A 26499-nucleotide genomic window follows, 5' to 3' on the forward strand; every position below is an offset into this window, starting at 1 on the left:
ACTGAGAAAGCTTAATAAAGTCACGTCATTGCCTGACAGTATGCATTTCTGCATTTACTTAAGTTGACATTTTAAACATTTAAAATTTATACTTGTGAAAATATGGAATAATGAGACAAATAGCCAGCTTCTCTCTTTGAAGAGAAAAGAGTTTTCAGGTGCCACTGTGGATTAGCAGACTTGTGCTGATGTGCAGAGCTGAGTTTCAAGTTAAGTGTCTTCCCTGCTGGCTGCAAACACTCCTACAAATAAAAATGAAATTCCAGTTTCTGGTGAGTCCACAGCACAAAGTACCTCATAAACTGACCATTTCACTTCATAAAGTTGGCAGTTGTAAAAATGGCAAACAAACAGGTTGTATGAAGAATAATATTGGGGAATAGTAAACCAACTTTATTCTGACATTCACAACACCTTGTTGGGCTATTTGACAGGTTCAAAAGGAGATAATTTCCATTTTCACCACTGCTGTACTTCTCCTTGATTAGCACAAAATTCACTATTTGAATCCTATTGGATTATAGGCTGGCCTATGGATAAACCCCAATTTTCCTATCAGCTCCTATTGCATGTCAACTTAAACTTGCAACGGGAATAGAATAAACTGGGAAGCCATCACCAGCTCCATCAACAAACTGACATTAGCAGTCTTGGGCTGTAGTGCAATAGAAAGAGACTCTCTTGAGAACATTTTGCATCCAGCTCTGACAGAAGTATTTGAAGTATCACCTCTCTCTGGCAGGAAGAGTAACAAATGAAACTCTCATCAATTGCTGTAAGGCCACAGTCTAGAGCACAAAACTACTAACTTGGTGTGAATGAAGCACCAATAAAGCAAAGTAGAAGGATCTGAAAAGTAATTGAACCAATGTGCCTGATTTGGACAGTTTTATTTTAAAACAAACCTATCCTTAAATCTTTCCAAGTACATGTTGACCAAGTATTAGTTTAGTATTACATTGAACCTTTCATGTGCTTTATGGCTAATGATATACGTGTGAAGTTAGGGAAGTGTGGTCACTTCATACTTATAACACTGCACACTTTATACTTTTTAAAGACATAAATTCTAAGAACATACAGTATTGCATCTCCATCCTCCAAAATACATAAAGGGATTGATAATTTAAATTTTACTGTAACTTTTTAAATATACATCAAATTAAAAGTATTGTTACTTGGTTGGGTATATTGTGGTACTAAAACAATGCAGATTAGGAGTATCCCAGATTCAATCCTCAAGAGATTAAATAGGTTGGATCAAGTCCATGGTGGAGAGGATTGTGGAAGGAACAAGCTTTGGGTCATGACTATTCAAGACTTGCATTCTTCATCATCAAAGAGGTAATGAAAACACCAAGCTGTAATTCTCAAATACTAGAATATATCTCCCAGCAAATAGAATGTTATGATGTATTTGTTGAATTTTGGAAGATATGGTAGATCAGGGATTGATTTTATTGGGGTTTGAAAGGGTTAATTGAAAGCCCAAAGAGCCAAATTTCAAACTAATTTACACAGAAAGACTGTGGCATGAACATCTGCAGAAAGGTGATTGATTAACATCTGATGCCTGTCTGTTATTGTAGTTGAATGTGTACACTCTGAATCTTTACTGTCTCTGGGTACATCAGACCATAATGTTCAAAGTCACTCATTGATGTGGTAGCTGATTTCAACTTATCTCGATAGTTATCCAAATTTGACATTTCCACAAAGTCCTAGTACGTAGTATGTACTTTTCTCACCAATAAGAAAAGCACCAAGTAGTTACCACAGTGGTTATTATTGCAGAGATTAGTGTCATTTAACTGTGTTTTTGCAAAATTGTCAGGCTGCTACGTGGCAAATTATGTTTTCAGAGGCTACAGTACATTGAGCACTAAAAAATAGTACATTGACTAACATTATGTTCAAGATAATCAAAGAACAGTATAATTGTGGGTTAAGATCTTTCCTGGAATGATGGGTAAATTTTCCACCAAATGCTCTTTGGTGCAAAGCAGATCAGGCAGGTGCCAGGTTCAGTTCTGCCTCCCGAATTGATCTGATCTCAGGGTAACAATCAGGGAAATCCAGTTGATTCCGTTGAAGGAGATGGGCAAATGACCACTACCTGCTGCTGATCACTATACAGAAACCCCTTTTGGAAAATGTATTTTAAATGTTGGACTTTTGCGGGGTTTTTTTGAGAGGGGGAGAATGACAACAATGAGATTGGATAATAGTGTTTGTTTTATCTCCTGAAGATGGTAGTCATGAGCTATGGGTTCAGGCACCTGATGCCCTCTGATACTTTGCCTAACCCATCATTCATTGAATGTACCTGAATAGCATCATAGCTCTGTCCCAACTGGTTATTATCCAGTTTTTGCAAACTTACACTTTCCAGTAAGGATTACTGGAGTTTCATCAGAAACAGCTCAAATTGATCTTGCTCTTTTGGTCTGTGTTGTTGAACTGACTGCTGCCCAAGCTCCAACTGGTTAACATCACACAGACTGGGGACCCAAGCTGGAAGCATATCTGCCATACTGTTTAGTGACCAGTTGAACAATGGTGCTACTAAGACAGAAAGTTTGTAAAATGACAAAATTCTCTCATCTTGGTTAAAATATTTGTAATTCATTTAACTAAATTTTTAGTTTCAATCTATATTAAAGCTCAAAAATGATAATGTTGAATACGGTGAAAAAATAAATACGCTTTATGAATCATTTAAGTTCAGAAATGGGTTTAACTTTCTTCCTGTAATGGTCTTCTGAAAAAATACATAGAGATTATTTAAATCTGTTTCAACTCATAACACTTTTTAAAATCTGTTGTAGTTGGAATTTGGCACTTGCTCTGTTTAATAGCAACAGAATTATCTTACAACAAACTCCTAGTTTAATCTGTCAATTCCAAGAGCTTCTGTTTGTTCTCTTGAGGAACTAAAGTCCCACATGGGCTATCCATCTACATTGATCAAACTGGGTGACAGGAGTACCCTCCTTAACTAAGTAAGAGTAAACCACACGGGTTCCCATTCTTCAAGTTCATGTATAGAGTGCAAATGAGAACTGGGTTATATCTGCCTTCAATGCCCCTGTGGTTAAATGCTCCATTAATGCTGTTGAAGCTCATAAATAATAACTTGGACAGTATCTGAGTGGTTGGTGTTAGTGGAACAGTAGCAGAAGAGAATTTGAACATTAATTAGATGGTGTTGCTTAATTTATTAACTTTATTTAGCAAGCTTATGGTATTTTAAAAGCTCCACAAAGTACTTGCAGTGCCTCCTTACTTTCTCTAAGCACCTGATTTTATGCTGTTGCTGAGGTAGAACTTTGAAACCTGAGCTACTACTCATCCTGAACATGAAGCTTCGCCCATCATTTTAATGGAGCAATTTATCATAGGATTTGAAGTAATATAGTTCTATCTAATCCTTAATTGAACTGAGATCTATCATAGAATGCTTTGGGAAGCAAGGGAAGAAATAGCTGGGGCCAACAGAAATTTTGCATCTTTAGCCACTAATATTGGTTCTTTATTTAAGAAGGGTAGCAGGAATAAACCAAGTAAAAACAGACTGGTGAGTATTGCATCAATGGTAGGGAATGTTTAATGCAATGTTTAATCAGGGATAGAGAGCAGGGCTTTGTGAAGGGGTAATCCTGCCTCACTAATTTGGATGAATTTTTTGAGTAGGTAAAAAAGATTGCTGAAAGCAGGGTGGTAGATATTATCTATATGGACTTTAGAAAGGCATTTGACAATATTCTGCATGATAGGCTGGCCCAGAAGTTTAAAGCATATGGGATCCAAGATGAACTGGTTAATTGGATCCAAAATAGACTTGATGATAGGAGACAAGGTGGTGTGTAGGAAGTTTTGATTATAGGAAGTCTGATACACCAGTGGTGTATCTCAAGGTTCAGTGCTTAGGACTTTTGTGATATGTATTATTGACTTCATTGTGAATTTAAGAGGAATGATTAGTACGTTTGCAGACTACACAGAAGCTAGTAGTGATGTGGACAGCAAGGACATTTAACTAAGGCTATAGATCAGATAGAAAGCTGGGTGGAACATTGGAAGATAGAATGTAATCCCAATAAGTGGAAAGTGATGCATTTTGTAAAATCAAATAGAGGAAGAAAGTAAATACTAATTAGTCAGGTATAAAGAAATATTGATGAACAGGGAGACCTTAGGTTCAAATCCAGAGCTCCCTAAAAGGGGTGAAGAAGACATATGGCATGCTTGCCTTCCTAGGTCAGGGCATGGAATACAAAAATTGGGACATTATGCTGCAACATTACAAAACAATGGTTACATGACACATGAAGTATTTGGGCAGTTCACACTACAGGAAGTGCGTGGTTGTGCTGAAGAGAGTGGAGAGCAGACAGGTTTACGAGAATGTTGTCTTGATTGGAAGCCTTGAGTTATGGAGAGACATTGAATAGTCTGGGTTTGTTTCCCTTAAAGTGAAGGAAGCCAAGGTGTGACTTGATTGAAGCATACAAAATTAAGTTAGTGTAGATATCTTTTCCTATGCTATGGGTATCAAAAACAGGAGGGCACAGGTGCAAGGATGGAGTTTTTCAGGGAATTGGTAGGTAAGTGTTTTTTTACACCAAATAGGTTGAAACCTGGAACTCACTGCCAGAGGAAGCAGTGAAATCAGATAGACATTTAGACTTAAATAAACAAGGCGTAGCAGAATATGAAACTGGTGTGGGCAAATGAGATTGGCGTCAATGGACAAAAATGTTGGCCTGGACGTGGTGGACCAAAAGTCCTGTTTCTGTGCTACAAAACTCAGTGACAATTGCTATTGAAAGGCAACAGGGCGTGCAGTTAGATCAATTAATAAATATTCTACAATACTTGATTAAAACATCATCTTCCCTCAAAACAACTGTTGTTTACATTATGAAGTCTTTGTTTTTTCTCCACCTTCCATGTTGGTTTATAAAATTTGTGCAATTTTATTTTTTGTTTGTGGGGTATGTGAGCACTGGGAAGGCCAGCATCCATTGCACAATAGAGGTGACTCACTGAGAAGTGCAGCTGTCCTTCTGGTGAAGACATTGCCACAGTGGTGTTGAGTAGGGAGTTCCATGATTTAAACTCAGTAACAGAGGGGAAAGAAAATAAAGTCAAAATGGTGTTCAACTTCCAAGGGAATATGCAGTTGTGGTATTCTCATGTGCCAACCACGTGGCACAGGTCTTAGGTTTTACAGGTAATGTTGAGGAAGGGTTGGATACTTTTAGGTATTAAAGAAATATGGGGATATGTGGCAGTGAGGCACAAGATCAGCTATGATCAGAGCAGGCATGATGTCCTGGGTCCACTTCTTCTGTTCATCATGAGTTCCTGCAGTGTATTTTATAGATTGTACACACTGCAGACAGACACACTGCTGAATAGCTGAGGTACATTGTTGATTTAATGGTAACCACTAAGATGTTACCCATGGGGAAATTTGATTATGGTAAAGCTATTAAATGTCAAGAATAGGTGGTTAGAGACAGACATAGACTTGCATTTTTGTCGCACAGATGTAATTTGACAATTATCAGTCTAAGCCTGAATGCTATCATTGCCACTACTGTAGAAAGCTCCACTGCAGGTGGTTTAAACACTTCACACATTTTTTTGGGTGAGCACTGTGATTTTCATTTCTTGCCATTGTCTCTCTGAGATGCTTTAAATGTTAACCGTATACACCAACCTGAAGAATAATTATTCTGGAAATAGCTTGAAACTGTTTTGGTATACTTGTGATTGTTACTTGTTTTAGATCTCTGTTTGAAAAACATGAAGTGGTTTGATCGGCTCTGTGGGGTTGCTTGCTGCTGACTTCACTGGAATACACAAGCCAATTAGCAGGAGTAATTAGGCAGACTGGCTCTTTAAGCAATTTCTGACTTTTGACCCGCATGCACATTTTTTATGTTAAGTTTGTCGCAATACTGAAAATGTTTAGCTATAATCTAGATATAGGTGGGTGTGGAATACTTCAGTTCCTCTCCATAGGCAACCTTTGCTTCCAAATGATTCTTAACTGAACTGAAAAATACAGTGAGGTTACAGAATAGTGAAATAGAACAGAAAATGCTTAAGCTTTTCAGTAGGTCAGTTTGTACCTGTGGGGAGAGAGAAACAAGAGTTACTTTCAGATCGATGACTTTTCACCAGAACTAGGAAAAACACAGCAAATTGTAATGTGCTTCTAAAAGAGTTGCTCAAAGGGTTTGGCACTTATATGCCCTTTGGCTTTATTTCATCCTTGTTTTGGAAGAATAGCAACACTGCATTGGGAGCTGGTGGTCTCTGTACAAAATATGGAAATTCCCAGGTGTGAACTTGCAGGACTAGCTTACTGTATTTATAGAAACATGTGACCTTACCCCCAACAGTATGCTTTCACAGCCGCATTTTTGAAGGCTGCTTTATCACTGAATGTCAGAATGTTTACACTGTGAAGTGCCACTGTTGAAGATGCCACTAATGAACTGGTTTGTCCAACTTGGTTATTTTTAGTGTTGCCTCTAGAGGGCCTTATTTCATAAAGTACATGAATTGTTCTACATAAAATGGCAAGTAGATTTCTGTTTGATACATATCCACAATGTTGCCTCCTGCAGAATTGAGGACCCCAGTTCTGGGTGTCTGATAAGGCAATGTGGGAATTGTAGACTCTTCTACATGTGTGGCAGGGACTTTCCTGATGGCCTGGGTGGATAGTTTGTAACTTGGTTCATTCTTCTGCCATTTACTTGGTGTTTATATGTGCCTTCGTGCTGCCATGATCTAGAGATACATTCACCTCCACCAATTTCCAATGAAAGAGTGAGTTTTGCAGCAAAGTGCACCCTGGTGTCTCACTATATTGCTGCCTTCCTCTCTTTCTCTGCTTCTGGACTCGAGGTTCTCACTGCTGTCCAGAGGTTCCCAGGAGCTCATCTTTGAATCTTTTCCTCTGTTCACCCAGTGATCTCTTCCTTTGTGGATCTTGGAATAGTGTCAGGCAGACAATGTGACCTGTCCAAAGGAGATATCAGAGTGTAATTAGGGCCTCAAATCTAGGAATGTTGGCCTGATAGATGACATTGGGTTAGTAATCCTGCCACTGAATTTGGAGGATTTTGCAGAGACCCTGGTGGTATTTCCAGTGCCTTGAGATGCCCTTTGTAGATAATCCAGGCTCTAGGACCAATTTGGGACACTTCACTTCATGAAGGATGGCAAGAAAGAGAAGGTACAGAGGGAATTTACAAGGAGAGTTCCAGGAATGTCTGATATGCAAAAGAGATTGGAGAACCTGAAGTATTTCTCCTTAGATTAGAGATTAGAAGTTACACTATAAGTAGCAAAAATCATGAAGGGATTTGATAAGACTAAGTGTTTAGGGTCAGTAACAAGTTATTGAGGCTGAATACAAATATGCTTACATTGTGAACTGTGATCTGGCCTGTGCTGCTTCCACTATTTCTAAATTTGCAGATAATTATCTAATGTCAAAGGCTGTTTCATGTTTTCAGACCATGCATATTAAATCACTTCTCTGGTAATCATCACATTAGTGTACTTGAGAATTGCTGGGGCCAAATTAGTCATCACATTTCTAGTCTGCAAAACACTCCCGATGTACCTCATACTGTAAAGCGGTTGGATGGCATGGTATCATAGTGGTTAGCACAACGCTTTACAGTACCAGCAACCCAGGTTCAATTCCCGCCACTGTCCGGAGGAGTTTGTATTTCCTCCCCGTGAACTTGTAGATCTCTCCAGGTGCTCTGGTTTTCTCCCACGGTTCAAAGACATACCAGTTAGTCGGTCAATCAGTGATTGTAAAGTATTCTGTGATTAGACTAGGATTAAATCAGTAGATTGCTGGGTGGCGCAGTTCATAGGGCCAGAAAGGCCTATTCCACGCTGTATCTCAATAAATAAATATCCTAAAAATGATAAAAAGTGCTGTAGAAATGTAGAACTTCCATTCTCCTAACTTTATTTTTTAAAAAGTAGCTCTCAGCTCTGTCTCTGAAAACTACCATATTTTTCTTTACATTTTTGAGATGTCTTTTCCCTCCTGCTTAAATAGCTGTAACCAAAGTCACAAATATTTCCCCGAGATTCTGACAGTGATGCATTCAACCTCCTTAACCCATTTGTTGTCGTTAATACTGTGCAGAACATACCACCTTGGAGCCAACGAATATTACCAGTGGAACATGGAGAAAAAGAATGTAGGCCTTGCACAGATCCAGTCCAGGAGATGGGACTGCCCAAGTCTCAAGACAACAGAGATACCACAGGCTCCTGTGGAGGAAAGGTCATTGGGTGTATTTAGGGCAGAGGTTGATAGGTTCTTGATGGGCCATCAAGCATCAAAGTTTACGGGGAGAAGGCCAGGGAGTGGAGCTGTGGAGGGGGACCAAAAAAGGGTAAGCCATGATTGAATAGCAGAGCAGACTCGATGGGCCAAATGACCTAATTCTGCTCCTATGTCTTTATGGAAATATCTGTATGATGTGGAATTGAACTTGGTTTCTGGGAACTTTGAGATTGGTTTCTGTACAAGTTTGGTTATGGATCAGGCCTCTGATCAGGATGCCAGCCGGCCAGGTTGAGGGTCATGACGTTTTGAGAAGGAAAATTTATTTGAGCCCAAGCTGCCTGGAAATAGTGCATTCTGCTGGTACAAGGCATTTGTAGCCTTACTTGAGATTGTTCTATGAATTTACATTCCTCAGAAAGTATTCTTTACAGTGAATACAAAATATCTATTGCACGAGAGGAAGAGGGAAAAAAATGCCTTGGTGAAATGGTTTCTTAAGAGTGAACTGTTAACAAATTAGATCAAAAATAACAGCTTTAATTAAGAAAACTAACTGCTCCCACATTGACAGTAGGCACACACATTCCATGCACTTTCCCCCATCCCTGAAGTTGCTGTGAAGCTGCAAGTCATTTTTCTTGTGCAAGAGCAAATTATATCAATCAGCTGACAGCCCAGACATAAATTAAAGAATACCTCCTGGGACAACACCTTATCACATTTCAGAAACAATAAACTCTTCAAAATGAAATCAAGCTCTGTATCTAAATTTGTAACACTGAATTTCACATCATATGCTCTCAACCTGCCCATGGTCTCTAGATTTGCTAACCACTGTAGAAATTTCTTCCTATTAAACAATGGAAATACTAAAATCAAAGTTTTTCTGCCCTCAGAGTCTCTAAAATATCTTACATTTTCTAACTATGGCTTCCCATCACAGTCCACAGAATCTTTATCTCAGCTATTTCCTGCATCTCTACTCAGTTCCTCTACTCCCAGTCGGAACAAAGAATGCCCGCCCAGTCCTTGCCTTCTACCCCAACTGCCTTTACATTCAACAAATCAACCTGCATAATTTCTGTCAACTTCAAGACTTTACCACCAGACAGATCTCGTCCCCTCCCCTCTCAGTATTCTGAATGGAGATTTCCCTATACAATATCTTGGTCCATTCTTTCATCTCCAGCAACTTTCTTATTATCCACTTTCCCTTATGGCAATGAAATACCTGTCCTTTCTTTTCTTCCCATCCTACAATCCAGTGAACCAATCTTCCAGATGAAGCAGTGATTCACTTGCATTTCTTCCAATTGGGTGTATTGCATTCAGGGCTCACAGTGCACCTGTTATATATTGGAAAATCTGAATGCAGATTGGGTGATCTCCATTCAGTCCACAGAGGCAACCATGAGCTTCCAATTACCTGCAACTATAATGTTACAGTCCACCTCCATCTATGTTATCTGTAGCCTTTTGTATTTTTCCAACAAGTCCCAATGTAAATTTGAAGAACAGCATCTCATCTTTGGCTGCAACATGCTGCACTTTAGACACAATATTGAATTCACCCATTTCAGATAACTTGCTTTTTCTGTTAGAACCAGTCGGTTCTGCAATAGTAATTCAATTTTCCTCTTTGCACTGGCACGGTTTGATCTGCTGGGCATTACCAGAATTCATCCATTGGTTTTAAATTTTAGCAAAAGCTCCCACCTGTGTTTCACAGCTTTTGCATGTCCCCTTGTTTATTCTCTCATTGTCCTCGTTCAACTATCACCCAGGCAGTTCTGAAAACAGCAAAATCCATTGCAATCATTGCTTCATCAGAGAGATTCTCTTTGATATATCCACCCCCTCCTTTTCCCTTCTGCCATTGAAAACCAAGTTATTTACTCACTTTTCCACTTCTGATGGAGGGTCATCAACTTACCAACAGCACAAACCTAAGCTCCTCTAACTCTCTGCTGCTAGTGTAATAACTTACCTTCAGTCCCATCACCCATCAGCCTCAACACTCAAATTAGTTCTAATTTAAGTGCTAAAGTGTTCATTATAGAAATTCTCAGCATTGCAGACGAACAGAATGACCTTGTTTCTCCCTGCCTCCATTCTCTTCCAAGCAAAACAAATATGCAGATTTTCTCATGTTTCTATTCCCTTAAATTTGGACAAGTAAATTATTAGGAAAAGCTGGTCTACTTGAATGGACATCTTGATCAGCTGGATCCAAGGGCCTATTTATACACCGTATGACTCTGATATGCTTTGCTGTTTTCCATTTCTGGCCTTTTAATTATCCTGCATGTTAATTGCTATCCTCTGGGCAGATATGGTTCTCAGTTTAGGAATCTCTTACGTAAGTTTATAGTCCCCTAACAGACCTTCATGTTAATAGCATTTGATAACACAATTGGTGGCCGTATTAGAATGTTTAATAATATCAAAGCGCTAGATTTTGAAAACTACCCACAGATGCCTTCAGGAAACCTTCAAGGGGTGGGAGCGACTGGTGATTCCACTGATTGACAGGTTACGTCACAGGACAGCTCTCACCAATGTGCGCGCTTCCTCCTGGGTAATTGATGCTTCACGGGCCCTACACAGCATAACCCTCCGCAGAGACAAATAGTTCCTGGCGGTTTCCGAAGCAAATCTACTATGAATGAGATCTCCGGTTCTATGCAGCACTGTACCAGCACGGTGGGACAACATGTACTGTGATATTGGTGTTGGCTATATCATCTGGCATTGTTTCCCTGAGTTCCGGGGCCTGAGCGCGGAAGTATAAAAGGCGTGTGCGCTTGCTTCCGTTCCTCTTTGTGACTCGTGCTAAGATGGTGAGTATTTTTATGGCGGTCGTACCGCCGACCTGTCGGGTTCCTTTAACGATTGTCCTCGTGTACGCTCCATATTTCCCCGCAGCCTTCGGTGACACGAACAATCGAAGTTCTAAGCCGAAACCTACAAACTAGCTCTGTAATCCAGTGTCTGCGGGATGCGGTGCCGGCACAGGGCCGACATAGGTTAGGGCTACTAGCTCTAAAACTCTAGCTGCTGAAGTTTAGGAGAACTATGATGATACACAGGGAAACAAATGCCTTCAGAAAGGCTTTGTTGGGCGGGGTGGATGGTTGGTAAGTATCAGCGTGGAGAAGACCAAAGCTTTTGTTTTGTCTTTCAATGTAATGTGATTCGAAGTATTTAATTGTCTTTTGGGCTGAGACCTGGAAACAATTCTAAATTAAGAAAGCTTATGAATGTGTGGAACCCTGTTCCACAAACTCATTAATTTTTAATCCTAGGGTTGAACCAAAATTTGGGGATTGCCGAGGAAGATGTATGGATTTGAGGCCCTGCTCCATTGACAAACTGGCTCATGTAGCTGTTTTCAAAGCTTGCTTTCAGTCACTTTTTTTTAAAACTAAAAGTCATTAGTAGGTTAGGCAACGTAAATGTAGGGAGAAAGAATCAATAGTTTAATCCCTATACTGTGTAGGGGTTTGCTAACCTGAACCAGGTCTCAAGCATTGAGGGGATGTGCTGCAACTGCTGCCAAGTTTGAATTTGCTATTGAGTCCTGGTAAAGTTGGTAATAAAAGGCTAGCCGCAGTAGTTGTAAAGCATCCATTGTTTGTAATTGTATCTGGGTAGCTTCATTTTAATAAGGTTAAGTAAGAGTAAATATGAAGTCCATTAGATTGTTAAATTCATGTGTACTGTGAATATCCTTTTGAAAAAGTAGCCTGGATTTGTGAATACATTTTTACGGTGGATTTTAATTATAACCTTACTTTTTTTCCAGACTAAGAAGCGAAGGAATAACGGACGTGCCAAAAAGGGCCGTGGCCATGTGCAGCCCATCAGGTGCACAAACTGTGCCCGTTGTGTCCCCAAAGACAAGGCTATCAAGAAGTTTGTCATTCGAAACATTGTGGAAGCTGCTGCAGTCCGAGATATTTCAGAGGCCAGTGTTTTTGATGGTGAGTTTCTGTGCAGGCCTGCATACTCATCCCAATGTTTTATCTGAAATGTTTTCTATTGATATTTGGATTCTGCTGTGGAATGTTTTGATGGTCCTTTCTTTGTTTCCAGCATATGTGCTACCCAAGCTATATGTGAAATTACATTACTGTGTCAGCTGTGCCATCCACAGCAAGGTGGTGAGAAATCGTTCCCGGGAAGCCAGGAAGGACCGAACCCCTCCTCCACGTTTCAGGCCAGGAGTAAGTATTGAAATCTGAGAGTTCTACTGAGATCAGACATTGCTGCTTAGATTAGTCATTGACCCCAATTACAACATAGAGCTCTGAAGAGATCTTGGTGGACATTTAAAGTTGCTTCAACCCAATATATTTAACTGCTACACTCAGTGGGAGAAGAACTGCTATGGTCACAAATTCATGCCTCAATAACAAATTTCCTGCATGTGGTGTGTGAAAATGAGCTCAGAAATTATGGCAGATTTGGGCACAAATAAATACTCCAATTTAATTCTTTGTACAGCCAACTACTTTCTGTATGGCACCTAATGTTTTCCTCTTTTTTGTCCTTTCTAGGCCAACATCCCACGTGGACCTCCTCCCAAGCCAATGTAAACATTAGCTAATCATGTCATTTGGATTGAATTAATAAAAATGATGGACCACTGAGAAGTGTTTGCATGTTTATTTGGACCTTTTTCTGGTAGTTTGGATCTACAAAAGGTGTTTGGACAATGCAGTGAGGAATGGATTTGCTGCTTATATTTGCATTTCCTTTCCAACTTCAGAGCTATCAAATGAATCGTGTGTCTTTTGGAGCTAACAAAATGCTGCTAAGGAAATTACGTTTAGTTTCTCCAGAGGGTTCTGCAAAGGCTATGTATGTGTATTTCAGCAGTTCATTTACTTTACCTCTGTTTCAATAGGTTTCCAATGCTTTATGAGAATATTCAAATGATTAGTGATATTTTTCCCCTTGCTATTTATGTGCAAAATACTCGCACTTCTGCTTTGTGATGTTTTTAAACTAAATATCTGGTGGAATATTTGTCAGCTGTTTATAGCTGCAGAGACACTGGGACAGGAAACTGCCTATTTGCACCAATTCTGAACATTCATTTTATACATGCTTGCATTCTCATCTTCTCACACTCCAGATTCTACCATTTCTCTATGCAATTTACAGCAACAGTTTAATAGTGAGTGTACCAGGTGTTAGAGACTGCTGAGGTTCTGAATGAGATTTTCAAATAGTTGCGATAAATGGGAAGAACGAGCCTGCGCGTGTAAATTCTGAAGGACGACAGATCCAAACTTGGACAAGCTGGGATTAATCAAAGATGGTTTGCATGGATTTGTTAGAGGTAGATCTTGTCTGACTAATGATTGAATTATTCAGAGGTAATGAGATGTGTAGATGACAGTGGTACAGTTTTTGGGGTCTTAAGTAAATCTTTTGATGATCTCCCACAAGGGAGATTAACAAACAAGGATGGAATCAATAGAAACAGGCAGCGTGATGGAGAAGGGGTTTATGATAAGTCCATAACTAGTGGTGAACCACAAGAATCAGCTGGAACTCCTTTTTATACATTAATGATCTACATGTGAATATAGGAGATATCGGTAAATTCATTGCTAATACAAAAAGTGTTGATGGTGAGAACAGTATCCGGCTATGGGACAGTCTCAATGAGTTGATAAAATGGGCAAACCAATGGCAGATGAAGTTTATGTCTGGTAAGGATTCATTTTGATATATCTGGTGAGATGTGCACAGGCATCGTAGAGACTGCATACAATATTGCGTATATTACTGGGAAGCTTCTAAAAAAAACTATCAGAAGGCAACTTAAAACAATGAGAAAAAGATGAAATATGAAAATACTAAGAGCAAACACGAAATCTGCAGGTGCTGGAAATTAAAACACACAAAATGCTGGTAGAACACAGCAGGCTAGGCAGCATCTATAGGGAGAAGCGATGTCAACGTTTTGGGCCGAGACCCTTCATCAGGACTAACAAAGGAAAGATAGTAAGAGATTTGAAGGTAGAGTGAGGAGGGGGAAATGGGAAATGACTGGAGTAGACCGGAGTGTGGGATGAAGCTAAGAGCTGGAAAAGGTGATTGGCGAAAGTGATATGGAGCTGGAGAAGGATCATGGGATGGGAGGCCTCAGGAGAAAGAAAGGAGGGGGGAGGGGGAACAGGCAAACAACTAAATATGTCAAGGATGGGGTATATACCGGCTGGGTAGCCTCCAACCTGATGGCATGAACATTGACTTTTTTAACTTCTGTTAATGCCCCTCCTCCCCATCCCTGACATATTTAGTTGTTTGCCTGTTCTCCATCTCCCCCTGGTGCTCCCCACCCCCCTTTCTTTCTCCTGAGGCCTCCCATCCCATGATCCTTTCCCTTCTCCAGCTCTGTATCACTTTTGCCAATCACTTTTCCAGCTCTTATCTTCATCCCACCCCCTCCGGTCTACTATCATTTTGCATTTCCCCCTCCCCCCTCCACTTTCAAATCTTACCATCTTTCCTTTCAGTTAGTCCTGACGAAGGGTCTCGGCCCGAAATGTTGACATCGCTTCTCCCTATAGTGCTGCCTGGCCTGCTATGAAAATACTAAGTTAGCTAATAACATGAGGGGCAAGAGTGGATATTAGACAAGGAGAAAGTTACTGTGAGAAGCAGTAAAGGGGACAAAAATAGTGGGCAAACTGGTATTTTGTGTAAGTCTTTGCTGTGACAGACACCAGCAGCATGCCAGAAATTCCAGTGTGGTGCTGAGTCCGCTACTTTTCAAGTTTTATATTGGCAATCTGGATGATGAAATTGATGGCCTTGTGGTCAAGTTTTTGAATGCCACAAAGATTGGTGGAGGGGAGGTAGTGTTTAGGAAATGGAGTCTGCAGAAGGGCTTGGACAGGTCATGGGACTCCCCAGGAGATACCACCACCACTACTTTATCATTTCCTGTCAATCACCTTATGCCTAGTGTCACTTTATAGACATACAATCAATGTATACAAGATAACTTTTGTATTTATATTTGTGTTTTTGTGCTGCATTAGATCTGGGGTAACAATTGTTTTCACCTTTACACTTGTATAGTGGCAATGGCATTAAACAATCGAATGGGCAAAGTAGTGGCAGATGGAATACAATGTAGGAAAGTACATTGTCATACATCTTGATAACAGGAATAAAGGCTTTTCTAAATGGGGGGGCAAATTCAGAAATTGGGGGTGTAGAGGCATTGGTCAGACCACATTTTGAATATTGTGAGCGAATTTGGGCCCTATATCTAAGAAAGGGCATGTTGTCATTGGAGTATGCCAAGAGGAGATTTAGACCATAAGATGCAGGAGCAAAATTTAGTCATTTGGCCTATCAAGTCTGCTCCACCATATCATTGTGGCTGATCCATTTCCTTCTCAAACCCCATTTCTACTTTCTCCCTGTAGCCTTTCACACCCTGAATAATCAAGAACCTATCAACATTTGTCTTAAATGTACCCAAAGAAAAATTGTTCAAAATCTCCCCCATCTCTTTTGGCTCCACACATAGCTGTCCACTCTGATTCTCTAAGGGACCAATTTTATCCCTCACTATCCTTTTGCTATTAATATAACTGTAGAAACCCTTTGGATTTATTTTCACCTTACTTGCCAAAGCAACCTCATATCTTCCTTTAGCTTTTCTAATTTCTTTCTTAAGATTCTTCTTGCATTCTTTATATTCCTCGAGCACCTCATTTACTCCATGCTGCCTAGATTTATGGTAGATCTCTCTCTTTTTCTGAACCAAGTTTCCAATATCCCTTGAAAACCTTGGCTCCCTCAAACTTTTAACCTTTCCTTTCAACCTAACAGGAACATAAAGATTCTGTACCCTCAAAATGTCACCTTTAAATGACCTCCATTTCTCTATTACATCCTTCCCATAAAACAAATTGTCCCAATCCACTCCTTCTAAATCCTTTCACATCTCTTCAAAGTTAGCCTTTCTCCAATTAAAAATCTCAACCCTGGGTCCAGTCCTATCCTTCTCCATAATTATATTGAAACTAATAGTATTCTGATCACTGGATCTGAAGCACTCCCCAACACATACCTCCGTCACCTGACCTATCTCATTCCCTAACAGGAGATCCAACACTATCCCTTCTCTAGTTGGTACCTCTGTATTGCTGCAAAAAACTATCCTGCACACATTTTACAAACTCCAAACCATCCAGTCCTTTTACAGAATGGGATTCCCAGTCTATCTGTGGAAAATTAAAATCTCCCAGAATCACAACCTTGTGCTTACTACAAATATCTGCTATCTCCTTACAAATTTGCTCCTCCAATTCTCACTCCCCATTGGTGGTCTATAATACACCCCTATAAGTGTTACTACACCTTTCCCATTCCTCAATTCCACCCAAATAATCTCCCTAGATGAGCCCTCTAATCTATCCTGCCAGAGCACCGCTGCAATATTTTCTCTGACAAGCAATGCAACACCTCCCCCTCTTGTCCCTCCGATTCTATCACACCTGAAGCAATGAAATCCAGGAATATTTAGTTGCCAATCACACCCCTCCTGCAACCATATTCCACTAATAGCTACAACATCATATTTCCAGGTATCAATCTATGCTCTAAGCTCAATCACCTTTCTTAAAATGCTCCTAGCATTAAAATACATGCATTTAAGAAACTCTCCACCTCTTACTCTCTGTTTATCCCTAATGGTGCAAACAACTTTATTATCTTTTTCTTCCTTCTGCCCTACATCTTCGGTCTGAGCGTTCCCCTTCTCTGTCACCTGCCTATCCTCCCTCACACTCTGTCTACTAGCTTTATCTATTTGTGAACTAACCTCCTCTCTCCGAGTCTCTTCAATTTGATTCCCACCCCCCCCCCAACCATTCTAATTTAAAGTCTCCCCAGTAGCCTTTGCAAATCTCCCCACCAGGATATTGGTCCCCCTAGGATTCAAGTGCAACCCATCCTTTTTGTACAAGTCACACCTGCCCCAAAAGAGGTCCCAATGATCCAGAAACTTGAATCCCTGCCCCCTGCTTCAATCCCTCAGCCATGCATTTATCCTCCACCTCATTCCATTCCTACTCTCACTGTTGCATGGCACAGGCAGTAATCCCGAGATAAGTACCTTTGCGGTCCTTCTTAATTCCCAATATTCTTTCGGGACCTCTTCCCTTTTCCTACCTATGTCATTGGTACCTATATGTACCACAACCTCTGGCTCCTCACCCTCCCACTTCAGGATATCATGGACGCGATCAGAAACATCCCGGACCCTGGCACCAGGGAGGCAAACTACCTCCTGGGTCTCCTGACTGCATCCACAGAATCGTTTATCTGACCCCCTAACTATCGAGTCCCCTATCACTACTGCCTTCCTCTTCCTTTCCCTACCCTTCTGAGCTACAGGGCTGGACTCTGTGCAAGAGGCATGGCCACTGTTGCTTCCCCCAGGTAGGCTGTCCCGCCCCCCCAACAGTACTCAAACAGGAATACTTATTGTCAAGGGGGACGGCCACTGGGGTACTCTCTCATACCTGACTCTTCCCCTTCCCCCTCCTAACCGTGACCCACCTGTCTGCCTCCTGTGGCCCCAGTGTGACCACCTGCCTGTAACTCCTCTCTATCAACTCCTCACTCTCCCTGACCAGTTCCCCAACACGGTCCCTTAGAAGCTAAGGAGCACACCTGGCACAGATGTGGACATCCGGAAGGCTAGGAGACTCCAGGACCTCCCACACCTCTGACATCAAGAGCAACAAGCTGCCCTCGTACTCATAATTCCCCCTTTCCTCAAATAACAGGAAAAATTGAAAACTAAACCTACCTTGCCTCGCCTGTTTGCGCCTAAACCGGTTGAGCCAAAGCCCTTAAGCCTTCACTCTGCTCCCGGCTCACTCTGCTGCCTGCTGTATAAGGCTGTGTTCCTTTTAAATCTTCTGCGCTTCACTGCCCGATGTCACAAGCCTGCGCAGTCCTGCCTCTCTTAACCCTGATGAGAAGAAAAAAATCAAAATGGCTCCCACAGCACTCCATTCTTCTCCAAATTTTAATTTTCCACATATTGACTAGGACTGTCACTATAAAAGGACAGTTTCTTTAATCAGTACTTGGAAACTCCAACGAGAGAGTCTGGTACTTTATCTCCTATTAGGGAATGAAACAGGGTAGGTGACATTAGTTAGGGGAACACTTTGCACCAAGTGAACATAATGCCATTAGTTTCAAGTTAATTATGGAAAAGGATATATCTAGTTCTTGGGTTGATATTCTAAATTGGAGTAAGGCTAATTTTGATGGTATCAGAAAGGATCTGGCAAGTGGATTGGGTCAGGCTGTTTTCTGGCAAAGGTGTCCTTCAAAAGTAACATTTTGAGAGTACAAAGCTTACATGTGCTTGTCAGAATAAAAGGTAAAGATTAACAAGCGGGAGGAATCCTGGTCCAAGTAGTATTGAGGTCCTGCTTCAGAAGAAAAAGGTCCATAGCAGGTATGGACAGGTAGGAACCAATCAGGTGCTTATGGAGTATGAGAAATGCAGGATAACACTTAAGAAATCAGGAAGGCTAATGAAAGGCATGAGGTTGCCCTAGCAGACAAGGTGAAGGAGAATTCCAAGGGATTCTAAAGGTATGTTAACAGCAAAAGGGTTGCAAGGGGCAAAATTGGTCCTCTGGAACAGGAGTCACCAGAAATTTTTTGCACCGTAGACCGGTCTAATATTGACAATATTCTTGCAGACTGGCCGACCCGGGGGGGGGGGGGGGGGTGAAACACGACCAGAAAACAGCGATACTCGAAGGAGGTTCCTTATGTCCAGTCTATTCCTCAATTTAGTTTACTTGGCTATCAGCACTTGCTTCTGTCCCGCTTGCTCACGTTTTTTTCCGCTCAAAACACTCAACGGGTTTGTCTTTAAGTGCTGGACGCTTGGACTCGGGGTACCGAAACAGTTTTGAGGGCTTCATTGCCTCATTAGACAGACTTCGCGCCCGAACTCCAGCTTCCCGCCCAACCGCCGCCAGATGCCTTGGCCAGGTGCGGCTGGTCGTGGGTGGGGTGAGAAGACAAGGTAAGGGCCTGAGGTCCCCGTGCCGGGGCTACGGCAGTCACAGTCCGGAGAGAGTGACCGACCGACCGAGGAGTGCAGCAGGGCACGTGTCCGCCTCCCCTGTAGGCCGACAAAGGTTTGGGCCGAGGGATGACTTTCATTCGATCGCAGCGAGCTGCTACTTACCAAAAACCCTGATCTGGTCGTCTGCGAACATTTTAGCACCGAGTTCCCCACGGACATTCGGTGTGGTAAACAGGTTCAGAGGCGGCGTCCACCTGTCCGCGCTCCGGGCCGGTACCAACGACGCTTCCCGCCAACCGAGGCGCGAGGGCGTCGCTGCGTTCAGGCAGCTGAAAACCGCGCGTGCGCTCAAGTTCAACAGGCAGGAAATGAGGAAAGGCGCAGCTGACTCATATCAACAAATCATATCGTTTCCTCGCGGCCCGGTGGTTGGGGATCATTGGTGCAGGAAGATCATAATGGTAATCCACGTGTCGAGCCAGAATACAGATTACAGAGGAGGAGGAGGTGTTTACTGTCTTGAGGTAAATTAGGGTGGATAAATCCCCAGGGCCTGACAAGGTGTTCCCTTGTCCCTGTGGGAGGCAAGTGCAGAAATTGCAGGGGCCCAAGCAGAGATATTTAAATCACCCTAGCAACAGGTGAGGTATGGAAGGATTGAAGTTCCATTGTTTTAAAAAGGATCTGAATACAAACCAGGAAATTATAGGCTGGTGAGCCTGACTGATGTAGTAGATAAGTCCCTATATCTAAGGGACTGGCTATGTAAGTATTTGGATAGACATGGAGTGATTAGGGATGGTCGGCATAGCTTCAGGCATGGTATGTTGTGTCTAACCAAACTTCCAAGTTTTAATTACCAGGAAAGTGGATGTTGTCTAAATGGATTTTAGCTAAACATTTGACAAGGACCCGCATGGGAGGTTGGTCGAGAAGGTTCAGTCGCTCAGCATTCAAGATGAGGTAGTAAATTGGATTAGACATTTGCTTTGTGAGAGAAACTGGAGAGTGATAGCAGATGGTTGTCTCTCTAACTGGAGGCCTGCGACTAGTGGTGCTGGGTCCATTGTTTGTCATCTATATCAACACTCTGGATGATAATGAGTTAACTGGATCAACAAATTTGCAGATGACACCAAGGTTGGGGACAGCAAGGAAGACTACCAAAAGCTTGCAGAATCTGGGCCAGCTGGAAAAATGGCAGATGGAACTTAATGCAGACAAGTGTGAGGTGTTGCAGTTTGGGAGGACTAACTACGGTAGGTCTTACACAGTGAATGGTAGGGCACTGAGGAGTGTGGTAGAATAAAGGGATCTTGGAATACAGGTCCATAACTCATTGGAAGTGGTGGCACAGATAGACAGGATCAAAAAGAAAGCTTTTGACACATTGGCCTTCATAAATCAAGGTACTGAGTACAGGAGATGGGATGTTATATTGAAGTTGTATAAGACATTGGTGAGGCCTAATTTGGAGTATTGTGTGCAGTTTTGGTCACCTACCTGCAGGAAAGATGTTAAAAAGTTTGAAAGAGTACAGAGAAAATTTACAAGGATGTTGCTAGGACTGAAGGATGAGTTATAAGGAAAGATTGAATAGATGAGGACTTTATTCCTAGGAACGTAGAAGATTGAGGGGAGATTTGATGTATGAAATTGAGTGGTATAGATAGGGTAAATGCAAGCAGGCTTTTTCCACTGAGGTTGGGTGGGACCACAGCTAGAGGTCATGGGTTAAGGGTGAAAGGTGAGAAGTTTAAGGGGAAACTTCTCTCAGAAGGTTGTGAGAGTGTAGAATGAACAGCCAGTACAAGTGGTGTATTGTGAGTTCAATTTCAACGTTTGAGAAGTATGGATAGGTACATGGGTGGTAGGGGTATGGAGGGCTATGGTCCGGGAGTAGGCAGTTTTAAATAGTTCAGCATGGACTAGATGGGCCAAAGTGCCTCTTTTTGTGTTGTATTTCTCTATGACTTTAAATGGACATCCCTCTATTCTGATGCTCTGCCCTCTGGTCCTAGACTCCCCCACTACAGAAAACATTCTTTTCACATCCACTCTATTTTGGCCTTTGAATATTTATTATGTTTTGATGAGATACCCCCCCTCATTCTTATAAATTCCAGAAAGTACAGGCTCAGAGCCATCAAATGCTCCTCATATGAAAACCTTTTTATTCCCAGAATCATTTTCGTAAACTCCTCTGATCCCTCTCCAATATCGGCACATCCTTTGTTAGATAAGGCATTCCAAAGCTTTTCACAAAACTCCAACTGAGGCCTCACCAGTGCCTTATAAAGCACAGTATTACATCCTCTCAAAATAAATATTAACATTGCATTTGCCTTCCTCACCACAGACACAACCTGCAAGTTAACTGTTAGGGAATCCTGCACGAGGACTCCCAAGTCACTTTACATCTTGGATTTTTGAATTTTCTCCCTGTTTAAAAAAAATAGTCTATGTTTTATTCCTTCTGCCAAAGTGCATGACCATACACTTCCTGACTCTCTATTCCATCTGCCACTTCTTTGCCCATTCTCCTAATCTAAATCCTTCTGTAGTGTCCCTCCTCCCTCAACAATACTTGCCTCTCCACCTACCTTTGTACCATCCATAAACCTGGCCACAAAGCCATCAATTCCATCATTATATTCATTAACATATAACGTAAAAAGAATCGGTCCCAACACAGATCCCTGTGGAACACCACAAGTCACTGGCAGCCAATCAGAAAAGGATCCATTTATTCCCACTCTTTGCCTCTTGCCAATCAGCCACTGCTCCATTCATGCTAGTATCTTTCCTGTACTACTATGGGCTCAAAATTTGTTAAGCAGCCTATGTGTGGCACCTTGTCAAATGCCTTCTGAAAATCCAAGTACACAGCATCCATCAATTCTCCTTTGTCTATCCTGATTTTTATTTCCTCAAAGAATAGCAACAGATTTGTCAGGCAAGATTTTTCCTTAAGGAAACCATGCTGACTTCAGCTTAGTTTATTATGTGTCTCTAAGTACCCCAAAGTTTCATCCTTAATAGTCGACTCCATCAGCTTCCCAGCCATCGAGGACAGGCTAGCTGCCTTTTAATTCCCTTTCTTCTGTCTCTTCTTGAAGAGTGGAACTCTTGAACTATGCCAGATTCCAGTGATTCTTGAAGGATCACTACTAATCATGTTATGATCACTGACTCCTAAGAATTCCTTTATTTTAAGCTCCCTAATCAAATCCAGTTCATTACACAACACCCAATCCAAAATAGTCTTTCTCTTAGTGGGTTCAACCACAAGCTGCTCCAATAACCATCTTGTCAGCATTCTACAAATTTTCTCTCTTAGGATCCAGCACCAACCTAATTCTCCCAATCTACCTACATATTGAAATTCCACATGACTATTGTAACACTGCCCTTTTGTCATGTCTTTTCTATTCCCATTGTAATTTGTAGGCCACATCCTGGCTACTGTTTGTGGAGGCCTGTATATAACTCCCATCAGGTTCTTTTTACTGTTGCAGTTTCTTAACTTTACGCACAAGGATTCTACATCTTCTGATCCTGTGTCACCTCTTTCTAAGAATTTAATTTCTTTTTTTTTACCAACAGAGCCACCTCATCCCCTCTGCCTACTTGCCTGTCCTTTCAATACAATGTGTATCTTTGGATGTTGATCTTCCTTTAGCCACAACTCAGTGATGCCCAGAATGTCATTACCTGCCATTCTCTGTGTACTACAAGATCATCTACCTTATTTCGTATACTGCATGCATTCAAATTTAACTCCTCAGTCCTCTGTTACTCTTTTTGACTTTGGTGCCCTTTTACACTGCAACTCATCCCACTGACTGCAATTTTGCCCTATCATCTGCCTGTCCTTCCTGACAATCTCACTACATACCCCCTCCCCTCCACCAAATCAGTTTAACCCCCCCCCCAGTTCTAGCAAACCTGCCCACAAGGATATTGATCCCCCTTGGGTTCAGGTGTAACCTGTCCCTTTTATACAAGTCGTACCTGCCCCAGAAAAGATCCCAAAGATGCATAAATCTGAAACCCTGCCCCTGCACCAGTTCCTCAGCCACCCATTCATCTATGAAATCATCCTATTCTTACCCTTCCTGGTGCGTGACCAGGCAGCAATCTAGACTCTAGAGATTGGACGTCCTGCTTATGAGCTTTCTACCTAGCTCCCTAAAACCTCTCTTTTGGACCTCCTCATCTTTCCTTCCAATGTCATTGGTGTGAAGACTTATAGGTACTCACCCTCTCCCTTGAGAATGTCATGCACCCGATCTGAGACATCCCTGATCCTGGCACCTGGGAGGCATCATACCGTCAAGGTGTCTCTATCCTGTCCACTCCGCCAGCTATGGAATCAGCCCTCTTCTCCCCCATTCCCTTCTGAGACCCTATCGCTGCAGCTTCCCTCTTGGTAGGTTCCCCTACACCCCCACCCCCAACAGTATCCGAAGTGGTATACTGATTGAGGGGAACAGCCACAGGGATACTCTGCACTGGCTGCCCATTTCCTTTCCCACTCCTGACATTCACCCAGGTACCTGCCTCCCACAACTTAGGAGTGACCATCCCTCTGTTGCTCCAGTCTATCACCTCTTCAGTTTCCCTCATGAGTCGAAGGACATCCAGCTGCAACTCCAGTTTAGGAGAATTATCCTGGTGATGAAAGGGTTAACATGTAATGGCCCAGGGCCTGCACTCACTTGAGTTTAGAAAAATGAGGGGTTTCTTATTGAAACCTACTGAATATTGAGCGGCCTAGATAAAGTGGATGTGCAGAGGATGCTTCCAATAGTGGGAGAGTCTAGGACCAGACGGTACAGCCTCAATGGAAGGACATCCCTTTGGAACAGAGATGAGGATGAACTTCATTAGCCAGCGGATGGTGAATCTGTGGAAATCTTTGCCACAGATGACTGTGGAGGCCAACTGTTTGGGTATTTTTAAAATGGAGACTGATAGGTTCTTAATTAGTAAGGAGTCAAAGGTTAAAGAGAAAAGGCAGGGAAATGAGTTTAAGAGGAAAAATAGATAGCTCATAATCAAATGGTGCAGCAGACCCAACGGGCCGAATGGCCTCGTTCTGCTTCTCTGTTTTATGGTCTCAACATTTTTTAGTTCTCTGAATCTCCTGAACTGTTGGTCTAGAAGTAGCCAGTAGGTGGAGCAACAGCGATCCCTGCCTTCAAAAATAAAGGCAGAAACGCTCAGCAAGGCAGGCAGCAACTGTTAAGACCCCCTGGCCACCTCTCTATGATGATCGAGGTCCGGGAGATGGTGTATGAATGAGATCATAGGCAGGAACCCCTATCCTGTTAATCCAAGAGAATGCCTTTCCTCTTTACTGTGTTAGAAAAGTATTACGCTATACTTTTCAAAGAAACTTTTATCAAAATCAAGAAATTGACTAATTTATGAAGGAAGGATTTTCATTTGTATGATCATGAAAGGACACTTTTCTGAACTTTCTGTGGCCTTCTGCACTCTTACAGCAATGCCCGGCATCATTTTCTGTCAAGGCTTTCTGAACTCTAATTCTATCATTTAAGGTAACTTGCTTTCTCTGTGTCAGCACGAGCCATTTCTGCTTGGATTAAGTGCTTTTTGCTCAGTTTTACTCTCTGTTAGTACCGCCTGACTTTCTAGTATGTCCAACAACCCTGTTACTTGTATTATCACACTCAAATTGCCCTGATAACCAATTCATTGAATGACCAATGCAATCTATCCCCATAGCAACCCTCATCTCAGCCTATCCCTTTGTACTGTCCATTCCTCCCAACCTTCTCTGCCATTGAAAAGTTAGGTTTTCTCTCTTTCCCAGTTTTGATGAAGGGTCCTAGGTCTGAAACAATAATTCTGTTTCTCTCTCCAGAAATGCTGTGAGTTTCCAGCATTTTCAGTAATTACAAAGACATGAAATGAAATGTTGACCCCTTTTGAGAGAGGTTTGCTATAACTAGCATACCTGGAAGGAGTTGTTTTTTATTGCCACTATATAAGAAAAAACTTGCCTTGAAGGCAGTGCAGAGCATTCTCTGGATTGATTTCTGGGATGAAAATGAAAATGTTGTTCTTTGAAGAAAGATCCATTAGATTGGGTCAATGGTCTTGAATTTAAAATGAGATTTCCAAAACCTACAATATTCTTACAGGGGTGTGGCAGAGTGGATACCATAAGGCAAGGTTAATGGTAGGGGTACATGGCATTAAAAAGGTTTGGAACCCCTGCTGTAAGGCATCTGGAACAAGGAGAATAGATCAGGATAAGCAGTTGCCCATTTAAGACTGACATAAGAAGGAATTGGGAATATTTGTTATTTCCTAAATGCATACATCTAAATGCATAAAACCATTAGACATTGCAGAAAACATGAAGTTCTGGATGGACAGATATTCGCAATAAAGAGCTGCAGGTAACAAACAGGAAAGTAGACAAGAATTTTTATCAGAACAACACACACAAAATACTGGAGGAACTCAGCAGGCCGGGCAGCATCTATGGAAAAAAAGTACAGTCAACGTTACGGGCCAAAACCCTTCAGCAATCTGGAGAACAAAAGATGAGAAGTAGATTTAAAAGGTGGGGGGTGGGAAGAGTGGTTCCATATTTCTCAAACCATCACCACGTGATTTAAGCTTATTATATTCGATTTCTTAAACTGCGAAAACATAACCACTGTGTTATTGCTACAGTTTTCTTACATATTAATTAACTCTGATATTTCCTTTCCAAACGCAAAGTATGGCAATGTCTTGATAAACAAGTCGGTGAATGTCATGCGTGACCTTTGAAAACGCTGACTACATTTCAAAAGTATTTCGTTCACGGTAAAACACTTTAGGGCATCCGCGATTATAAAAGGTACTACAGAAATGCGAATCTTGCTTAAACCATACAAAATAGGGAAATCTAATCTTTAGTCCTTGGCTAACTGTCCTTAATTGAGTAGAGATCGAGGATATACAAACCCCATCCCCTCCAGCCATCGTACACGCCGGTTACGGAGAGAATAAACAAAATTAATATTCTCCATCCCTA

The 26499-nt window shown here is 41.7% G+C and overlaps 1 protein-coding gene and 1 long non-coding RNA gene across 5 annotated transcripts in view; one reads left to right on the forward strand and one right to left on the reverse strand.

Moving 5' to 3' along the window:
- The window catches only part of rps26 (ribosomal protein S26), a 34329-nt gene extending 21333 nt beyond the window's left edge, over positions 1-12996 (forward strand). The window contains exons 1-4 of one of the 2 annotated variants that reach the window (XM_059955929.1): positions 11027-11181; positions 12147-12324; positions 12437-12567; positions 12901-12996. In XM_059955929.1, the coding sequence (XP_059811912.1) occupies positions 11179-11181; positions 12147-12324; positions 12437-12567; positions 12901-12939 (351 nt within the window). In that variant the 5' untranslated portion in view covers positions 11027-11178 and the 3' untranslated portion in view covers positions 12940-12996. Of the gene's footprint in view, positions 1-11026; positions 11182-12146; positions 12325-12436; positions 12568-12900 lie in introns of those variants that run through there. The other variant, XM_059955928.1, reaches the window with a different exon arrangement.
- LOC132384630 (uncharacterized) lies at positions 622-26459 on the reverse strand. 3 transcript variants are annotated; one of them, XR_009508955.1, is made up of 4 exons: positions 26163-26258; positions 18192-18356; positions 10058-10131; positions 622-7041 (listed from the first exon to the last, which is right to left on the reverse strand). It is a non-coding gene; the product is annotated as an uncharacterized LOC132384630 (long non-coding RNA). The 3 variants fall into 3 exon arrangements; XR_009508954.1 differs by lacking the exon at positions 26163-26258 and adding an exon at positions 26430-26459 and having other exon boundaries at positions 622-10131; XR_009508953.1 differs by having other exon boundaries at positions 622-10131.
- Between the last annotated feature and the right edge of the window lie 40 nt (positions 26460-26499).

This window comes from Hypanus sabinus, chromosome X1, assembly GCF_030144855.1.
Source record: "Hypanus sabinus isolate sHypSab1 chromosome X1, sHypSab1.hap1, whole genome shotgun sequence".
Taxonomy (NCBI): Eukaryota; Metazoa; Chordata; class Chondrichthyes; order Myliobatiformes; family Dasyatidae; genus Hypanus; species Hypanus sabinus.